Source organism: Bison bison, unplaced genomic scaffold (assembly GCF_000754665.1).
Source record: "Bison bison bison isolate TAMUID 2011002044 unplaced genomic scaffold, Bison_UMD1.0 scf7180017864064, whole genome shotgun sequence".
In the NCBI taxonomy this organism is placed as follows: domain Eukaryota; kingdom Metazoa; phylum Chordata; class Mammalia; order Artiodactyla; family Bovidae; genus Bison; species Bison bison.
In genome coordinates, this window is record NW_011494636.1 from 1,459,450 (window position 1) to 1,469,254 (window position 9,805).

The following is a 9,805-nucleotide window of genomic DNA, read 5'->3' on the forward strand; positions in this document are numbered from 1 at the left end:
TAATTTGCCTCCTGCTGCAAGCATTCTGATAATAATTCAGGTTATAAATTACGGTGAACAATAGGGAGAGGTGGAAAGCTAGTCATTGATAACTGTATTATTTTAGATCTACTTTATGCTATTTATTTTCTTTTTTTCTTTATGTGTCATTTTCCTGAGAGTGAATGAGAAATATTGCCTATTCAGTAAGTGATCTCCATGAAGGAAAAACATTAGCAAACTGGCTGCTTGCTACTTGCTTGATATTCAGAGATGAGGTCATCTGAGCACCCTGAGTAATCTTACCCACAGACAGGATGGCGTGAGGATACAGAGATGGATAACAATATCTGATTGATAGACCCTCACTTTCATCCTGAAATAAAGACTGGAATATAATTGAGTCCTTGCCCTTTGATGTAAAGCTCAGATAACAGCAGCCACTTCTGATTTTTCTCTTTTCACTTGGGGATGGCTGGGAAGAAAGAAGAAGCCAGGTTTACTTGTGGGACCAAATTTCTTTTCAGACTTCTCCTTCGTTGTACCTGAGAAATAAAGGACAGATAATTAATAACTGGATTATATGATGAGCACAATTTTTTGGAGTCAAGTTTTGCCACTAACTTTTGTAGAGCTTTTAATCCTCCTAAAAGAGGATAGTTAAATAATATCCTAAAAGAGGATAGTTAAATAAATAGTAGTTTAACTCTCCTGTGTGCCTCCAGGGTAAAAATGTGTTTAAAAAAATACAGGAGGTGGGGCTGCAGCAGGGCATGGAAGAAGAGCAAAGGCTTTAAAACTACTTAACTCTGCAGTTATCCATTCTTGGGATTTGTTGCCTGATCTGTAAAAGGTTAGTTAAAAGAAAACATAAAGAAGCTTCCTAGGTTTTTGTAAGGTATAGATATTCTATATTAATATCATCAGAGTCCACTGACTTACAAAAAAATAATAAAGTCAAGTGATGATCCCACAAATGAGAAAGTTTTCAATTAGGTATTTTTGGGAGACATGCATATAAAAAGTTAAACTCATTTGATTTCAAAAGTCTAGGTTAAGAAATGTCTAAATTTGTCAGAGAGGAGACATACTGTACCATACTGTCAGGATGGTACAGTAGAAGGACTCGAGCTTACCTCTTCTCATGAAAACATCAAAACCACAACTAACTGCTGAAAAACCATTAACAAAAAAGACTGGAACCAACCAAAATAACAAGGAGATGATAGGAGGGGTTCATTTGCAATACAACCTGGCTCACCAGAGGGACAAAACTTAGTTCCACTGGCCAGAGGATAGGTACCAGTTCCTTCCACCAGGAACCCTGCACAACCCTCTTAGGCCAGACTCAGCTACCAGGGGCAAACACCTGAAGCAAGAGGAGCTACATTCCTGCAGCCTGCAGAATGGAGACAGTAAAAAGAAAGGCAAAAAGATAGCAGAGGAATATATTCCAGATGAAGGAACAAAAAAGTGAAATGGAGATAGGCAGTATACCCAAAAAAGAATTCAATGTGATGATAGTACAAACCATTCTATATTTTCAAAAAGAATGGAAGCACAGATGAAAAAGAATATAAAGAATATCAAAGTTGAACAATAGAGTAACTGTGATGCAAAATACATCAGAAGGAATCAATAGCAGAATAAAGGAGGCAGAACAATGGATAAGTGAGCTGTAAGACAGAAGAGAGTGACATGATATATTTAAAGTGGTGAAAGGGAAAAACTGCAACCAAGAATACTTCTGTATAGCAAGGCTCTGGTTCAGATTTAAAAGAGAAAAGGTTTATAGCCAAGCAAAAACGAAGAGAATTCAGCACCACCAAACCAAACTAGCTTTAAACAAGTGCTAAAGGAACTTCTCTCAGTGGAGAAGAAGACCACAACTAGAAAGAAGACAATTGCAAATGCAAAAGCTCACCAGTAAAGGCAAACATGCAGTAAAGGTAGGAAATCATCCACTACAAATGTGATATCCAAAATTAGCAACCGTGGGACTTCGCTGGCAGTCTGGTGGTGAAGATTCACACTTCCAAAGCAGGAGGTGCAGGTTCAGTCCCCGCTCAGGGGACTTAGTTTTCCACATGCTGCACATCCAAAAAAAAAAAAAAACCCACAATGATGATAATAGGCAAGTACAAATGCAGAACATTGGAAATGCACTTGAAATGTAAGAGAACAGTAACTTCATCATTTATATATGGACTGTATATCAACACTTTGTGGTAACTGTAAATAAAAAATATACAACAGATATATACACACAAAATAGAAAAAACAACACTAAACATAGCCATCAGATCATTAGAGAAGAGAACAAAAGAGGAAGGGAAGAAAAACAGATGAAAACAAATTCAAAACTGAACAGAATGGCAATAAGAACATACATTTTGAGAATTACCTTACATAAGATGATTAAATGCTGCAACAGTCTAAAGACTTAGACTGGCTGGATGGATATGAAAATAAAACCCATAAATATGCATTCTACAAGAGATCCACACTAGATCTAGGGAAACATACATACTGAAAGTAAGGGGATGGAAACAGATACTGCATGCAAGTAAAACTCTCTAGAAGCTAGATTAATAATACTTGTATTAGTTAAAATAGACTTTAAAATAGAGAGTTTTGAAAGAGACAAAGAGAGACAATACATAATGATCACGGGATCAATCCAGAAAGAACACATAACAATTGTAAATATATGTGCTCCCATATATATTGGAGCACCTCAATAGATGAGGCAAGGCTAACATAAAAGGAGAAGGCAAGCCATAAAAGGAGAAATCAGCAGTAACACATAATAGTGGAGGACTTTAACACCAGCTTTCATCCATTGATGGATAATCCAGAAACAAAATCAATAAGGAAACACAGCCCTTAAATGACACATTAGACCAGATGGACTCAGTCAATATTTATATAGCATTCCATCCAAAAGCAGCAGAATACATATTCAGGTGCACATGGGATTTTCTCCTGGATAGATCACTATAAGAAAAAAAAAGACAATAAAAACCTATGGAGGCTAGCTGATTTGCAACCGAACAACCAGTGGATCACTGAAGAAATCAAAGAAGAATCTAAAATATATTTGGAGACAAATGAAATCATGATGATCCAAAACCAATGGGATATAGCAATAGGAATTCTAAGAAGGACGTTTAGAGCAATAAAAGCGTACCTCAGGAAACAAGAAAAATGTTAAATAACCTAACCTTATACCTAAAGCAACTAAAGAAGAACAATCAAACCCAAAATTATTAGAAGGAAAGAAAGCATAGAGATCAGAGCAGAAATAAATGAAATAGAGATGAAGAAAACAATAGAAAGGGTCAATGAAACTAAAGCCTGGTTCTTTGAAAAGATAAAATCAATAAAGCTTTAGCCAGACTCATCAAGAAAATGAGAAAATAAAGGCTTACTTCTCTTACAAGTAAAAAAAAAAAAAAGAGGCTCAAATCAATAAAATTTGAAATGAACAAGGAGATAAGAAACAACACAGAAATATAAAGGATCATAAGAGACTACTGCCAGAAATTTATGCCAGTGAAATGGACAAACTAGAAGAAATGGACAAATTCTTAGAAAGGTACAACCTCCCTAGACTGACCCAGGAAGAAATAGAAAATATGAACAGACCAATCAGAAGTACTAAAATTGCAACTGTGATTTTAAAACTCCCCAAAAGAGTCCAGGACCAGATGACTTCACAGGCAAATTCTATCAAACATTTAGAGAAGAGTTAACACCTATCCTTCTGAAACTATCAAAAAAAAAAAATCACAGAGGAAAGAACAGTCTCAAACTCAGTCTATGAGACCAACATCACCTTGATACCAAAACCAGACCAAGTTACCACAAGGAAGGACAATTAGAGGCTAGTATCATTGATGAATATAGATGCAAAAATCCTCAACAAAATACTAGCAAACAAAATCCAACAATACATTAATAGGACCACACACCACAGAGTAGATTCATTCCAGGGATGCAAGGATTGTTTGGTATCCACAAATCAATTGGTGTGATACACCACGTCAACAAGTTGAAAAATAAAAACTATATGATCTTAATAGATCCAGAAAAAGGTTTTGACAAAATTCAACACCCATTTATAATTAAAAACTCTCTAGAAAGGGGGCACACAGGGAACCTACATTAATATAATAAAAAAACATATATGACAAACCCACAACTAACATCATACTCAATAATGAAGAGGTGAAACCATTTCCTCTATGATCAGGAACAAGAGAAATTTGCCTACTCTTGCCACTTTTATTCAGCGTAGTTTTGGAAGTCCTAGCCAAAAATAAACTCAAAATGGACTAAAGGCCTAAATGTAAATCCAGATACTATAAAACTCTTAGGGGAAAATATAGGCAAAACAGACTTTGACCTAAACCACAGCAATGTCTTTTTCAGTCCATCTCCTAGAGCAATGGAAATAAAAACAAATGTAAGCAAATTGGACTTAAACTCAAAAGCTTTTGCACACCAAAGGAAACTATAAACAAAACAATAAAATGACCCACAGAATGGGAGAAAATATTTACAAACAATGTAATCGACAAGAGATTAATCTCCAAGATTTACAAACAGCTGTTTGTATTTATCAGTATCAAAGAAAAAAAACAATTAAAAAATAGGCAGAAGACCTAAATAGACATTTCTCCAACGAATACAGACAGATAACCAAGAGGCACATGAAATTTTCTCAATATCACAGATTATTAGAGAAATGCAAGTCAAAACTATAAGACACCAGCTCATGCCAGTCAGAATGACCGTCATCAAAAAGTCTACAAGCAATAAATACTCCCTTATTGCTTGTAGGTAGAGGGTGTAGAGAGATGGGAACCCTCCTACACTACTGATTTGAATATAAATTGGTACAGTCACAATGGAGAACAGTGTAACAGTTCCTTTAAAAACTAAAAGTAGAACTACCATATCATCCAGCAATCCCACTCCACGACATATATCCAGAGAAAAACATGGGCCAAAATTATACATGAACCCCAGTGTTCATTGCAGCACAGTTTACAGCACTGTTTAGCTATGACATGGAAGCAACCTAAATGTCCATTGACAGAGGAATAGATAAAGAAGATATGGTACATATATACAATGGAACAACCATAAAAAAGAACAAAATGATGCCACTTGTTGCATCATGGATGGATCTAGAGATTATCACAGTGAAGTAATTCAGGCAGAGAAAGATACGATATTATTTATATGTGAAATCTAAAAAATTATACAAATGCACTTATTTACAAAACAGAAACAGACTTACCAACTTAGAAAAGAAACATATGGTTACCAAATGGGAAAGGCTGAGGGGAGAGATTTAACAGGTTGGGATTAACATATGTTGTGTGCTTAGTCATGTCCGACTGTTTGTGACTCATGGACAGCAGCCCACCAAGTTCTTCTGTCTATGGAATTTGCCAGACAAGAATATTGGAGTGGGTTGCCATTTCCTTCTCCAGGGCATCTTCCGGACACAGGAAATCAAACCCACGTCTCTTGCGTCTCCTGCATTGGCAAGCGGATCCTTTACCACTAGTGCCACCGAAGAATCCCTGGGATTAACATATACATACTAATATATAGAAAATAATCAACAAGGACCTACTGTATAGCACAGAGGAGACTAGTTAATATGCTGGAATAATCTATATGGGAAAAGAATCTGAAAAAGACTAGAAGTGTGTATATATGTAACCTAATCACTTTGTTGTACACCTGAACCTAATATAACATTGTACTGATAAATCAACTATACTCCAATATAAACTATAAATTAAAAAATGAAAATAGAATTCCCTGGTGATCCAGTTGTTAGCTCTCTGTGCTTCCATTGCAGAGGGCTTGGGTTTGATCCCTGATTGGATAACTAAGAAATCCTACATGCTGTGTGTTGTGGTCAAAAAATTAAAATTAAAATTACTACTTGTTAGATCTTCCTCTTAATATTTGATCAATTTGAATAACTAGATACATGGCCATAGTTTAAATTAGGCTCATACAAACTTCCTAGAACTAATAGAGCAGTTTTAAGGTTTTAGTTTTTTAGGCTGTTTATTTTAAGACACTGAGCATGATATTTGGAGTAAAAAGTTGACTTCAGGTTATGACTTAATTTTATATGATCTTTGGTAAGTCATTTTAATCACCCTTTTGGTTCCTTTTTTTCCCCCCCAGTTCTAAGATGAATGTATAATATTTTCTTTGTGATCTTTGTGAAAATCAAAGAATCATTTATAAAAATACCATGTTAGCTATAAAGTTTTCTGTTAGTTTTCCTACTAATACATGGAAAAGATTCTCCTTGACTTGGCTGGTGAGCCAGAAACTTACTGTTATCTTGGCTCCATCCTGCAGGTACAATAATATTAGAAAGTAACAATGGCTACACAGCCATCAGATATGTCATGCCATACTGCCTGGCTTTTAAAATTAGTCAGTGAACCTAAGTTTGAAATTAACTCTAGGATGTTAATTTGCCCAGGCTCAGAGATCCTGCTTGATTTTTCTGTCTGTCCTGGAAATTTATGTTTTCCTTCTCACTGAGCTAAAACATATGCATCCTGGAATATTTGTAGACAAGTCCGACCTGAGATAATTTTAGGCCCAGAGATAAGAAATAATCCAAACCAAAATGGTATACCTTGTGGAGTTCTAAGTACTAACTCACTTTTTCATGTTGAACATGGCTTCCCTTCTTCTTTCCATGAATGCCATCTGAAGATTCCCTTTGTGCTTCTGAACCAATTAGTGGAAGGAATCTTAGACTAGTGGGACTTGGTACCTAGGAGCCATAAATAAAGAATAAGACATACTTAAGGTGATAAATTCTGTATTATGAATTCAGGGGTGGGGGATAGGAAGTGAGAAGGTCCAACTGCTTTAAAACATACCCACCATCCCGGGAGTCCACTATTAATTCTGATGCTTTCCCCTTAGCAGCATCTATAGCTTAACTGTTTAATACCTGTAGGAGGTTATCAACCTGGTCTTGGGAAAGAGAAGTAACATTTTATAAAACAATATTATAAGTTAAAATTAGGGTGCAATGTTTTGTCTTTGGTTTATTATTCTTGGTTAATTAAACAACAGAGGTTATCTGGGTTGGAGACTTGGAGGAGAAGTAGGGATCTGGAGGGAAACAAGGGGTGGAGGAGTTATTGGCAGAGGAGCAGCACAGGCAAAGTCACAGTAGAGGGAAGAGCAGTGATGCTTAAGGAGTGGTAGGTCAGCACACTGGAGTGTAGTGTACATGGGAGAATATGGTGGAAAATGGGGTTATACGGTTCAGGTGGAGGTCAGACCATGAGATGCCAGGCTAAAGGCATTTAGTTTTATCCTATAGGTGATGAAGAGCCAGGGTAAAGTCTGAAATACTTTTCTGTAGTATTGTTCAATGTGGAATGACAGAAAATGATCAAAGCCACTGACACAGAAACCCAAAGATTTCTCTGGTTTTGGATTCAGCATGTTTATGGAATCATCTTTCTGCTTGGTTCATGTGATTGCTTGCTTAAGGTCAGGAATGAGATGCCAGATTCCCTAATTATTCTGGAATCACTCTAGTCCTAGATACCTCCAACTCACCCTGTATATGGGCAGAGAACCAAAAACAATCCCTGCCTCTCTGTTTTCAGTCATGAAACCTTCCAAGGCATGTTTTCGAATCTGCAAAGAGAGGAGTGAATGTTTAATGAAAAGGGCACTTTATATCAGTGGCAAAATTCCTGGAATCAAATTCTGACTCTTCCACTTATTATTTGCATGGTCTTAAGCAAAGTCTTTCCCTGTTGACAACTTATGAGAACAAAACATATATAGTAAGGTGCTACAAATGTAAGATTTAAATCTATTGTATTATTACTAATAACAATATGTCAAAAAGAAATGAAAAGAAGTGAACAAATTTTACACAATTGTGAATGAAAAGGAATGGGGAAAATAAAATTGCTAGTAGAAATCAGATTCCTACTTGAAATGTATTTTTATATCAAGCATTAAACCTTTGTTATTTTACCAACCAACTGAGAAGATAAAGATGTGGTAAGAAGAGGCCAAGCCTTATAACATTGAGTGCATTCATTTGTTTCAAGAGCTTTAAAACCTTTCTAAAGATTTCCCCAAATTTATTTAACATTTCAGTTAAATTACTTTAACGGTTACCACTTCAAGTTGGAAAAGAATATTAAATGTGAATATCAATCTTTATTTTTAGGTTGTGCTGTTCAACACGATCAAGCATTTGTTACATGCTATACATGTATCTTTGCCCATAAAGAGCTTATGATTTATTGGTGGAGGGGAGAAGTAAGAGTCAGTATACCAATGGTTCTACTTCAGTGTAGAACATGGTAAGTGAACCTGTTATGAGACACAAGACAGGGAGAGATGGGGGCCTTTGGGGAAAGTGGAATTAACATTTATTGAATGCCTACAATGTACCTCATATACATTTTCTCATTTAATCCTCAAAAAAACTCTTTGAGAGATTAGATTATTAGTTGAGATAAAATAACACCTAAGATTAAACTGGAGTCTGTTTCATTCCACAGCCAGTCTCTTTCTTGCCTGTCACCCAGTCTTCTGGGCGAAGCTATCCGAGTTCCCTTTGGACAGAAAATGAGGGTTTATAAAATGGTTTCATTTGGAAAGTGTTAAATACTTATCAAACATGAAGTTGATGCTGTGAAAAATGACATATTCCGTTTTACAAATTGGAACAATGCCATCAACTCGAGGTTGTCACTGTCCCGTGCCCAGTCCTTTTCATCTTCTCTCGAACGTAATGACCATCTGAATGTTGTGTTCTTAACTCTCTTGCTTTTGTTTATATAATTTTACCTTTTATATAACTTTTTGCCAAAACAGTATTTTGTTTACTTTTGCCTTTCCTCTATTTTTATCAAAATGAAATGACTATGTATATATTCCTATGCACAACTTGTCTTATTCAGTAGTATGTTTCAAACATCCATCCGTGTAGGGAAGTGTTATTTGAGTTCATTTATTTTTACTGCTCCATCGTATTTTAATTTATAAATAGGCCATAATTTAGTTACCAGTTATACTATTGATGAGCATTTAGGCTGCTTTCAGATTTTTGCTGTGACAAATAGTACTGCTATGAGCTGTCTTGTTCCTGCCTCCTAAACACATGTTTAGGAATTTCTGTTGACACTTAGTCAGTTCAGTTCAGTTCAGTTCAGTTGCTCAGTCATGTCCGACTCTTTGTGACCCCATGAATCACAGCACGCCAGACCTCCTTGTCCATCACCAACTCCCGGAGTTCACTGAGACTCACGTCCATCGAGTCAGTGATGCCATCCAGCCATCTCATCCTCTGTCGTCCCCTTCTCCTCCTGCCCCCAATCCCTCCCAGCATCAGAGTCTTTTCCAATGAGTCAACTCTTCGCATGAGGTAGCCAAAGTACTGGAGTTTCAGCTTTAGCATCATTCCTTCCAAAGAAATCCCAGAGCTGATCTCCTTTAGAATGGACTGGTTGGATCTCCTTGCAGTCCAAGGGACTCTCAAGAGTCTTCTCCAACACCACAGTTCAAAAGCATCAATTCTTCAGTGCTCAGCTTTCTTCACAGTCCAACTCTCACATCCATACTTGACCACTGGAAAAACCATAACCTTGACTAGACGGACCTTTGTTGGCAAAGTAACGTCTCTGCTTTTCAATATGCTATCTAGGTTGGTCATAACTTTTCTTCCAAGGAGTAAGAGTCTTTTAATTTCATGGCTGCAGTCACCATCTGCAGTGATTTTGGAGCCCCAAAA

General features: G+C 36.5%; 1 protein-coding gene across 1 annotated transcript in view; it reads right to left on the minus strand.

Moving 5' to 3' along the window:
* Positions 1 to 440: 440 nt before the first annotated feature.
* The window catches only part of WDR64 (WD repeat domain 64), a 121,867-nt gene continuing 112,502 nt past the window's right edge, over positions 441 to 9,805 (minus strand). Inside the window, exons 25-27 of the mRNA XM_010836684.1 lie at positions 7,609 to 7,689; positions 6,692 to 6,805; positions 441 to 524 (exon numbers count right to left, since the gene is read on the minus strand). Coding sequence (XP_010834986.1) covers positions 441 to 524; positions 6,692 to 6,805; positions 7,609 to 7,689 — 279 coding nt within the window. The remainder of the gene's footprint in view (positions 525 to 6,691; positions 6,806 to 7,608; positions 7,690 to 9,805) is intronic.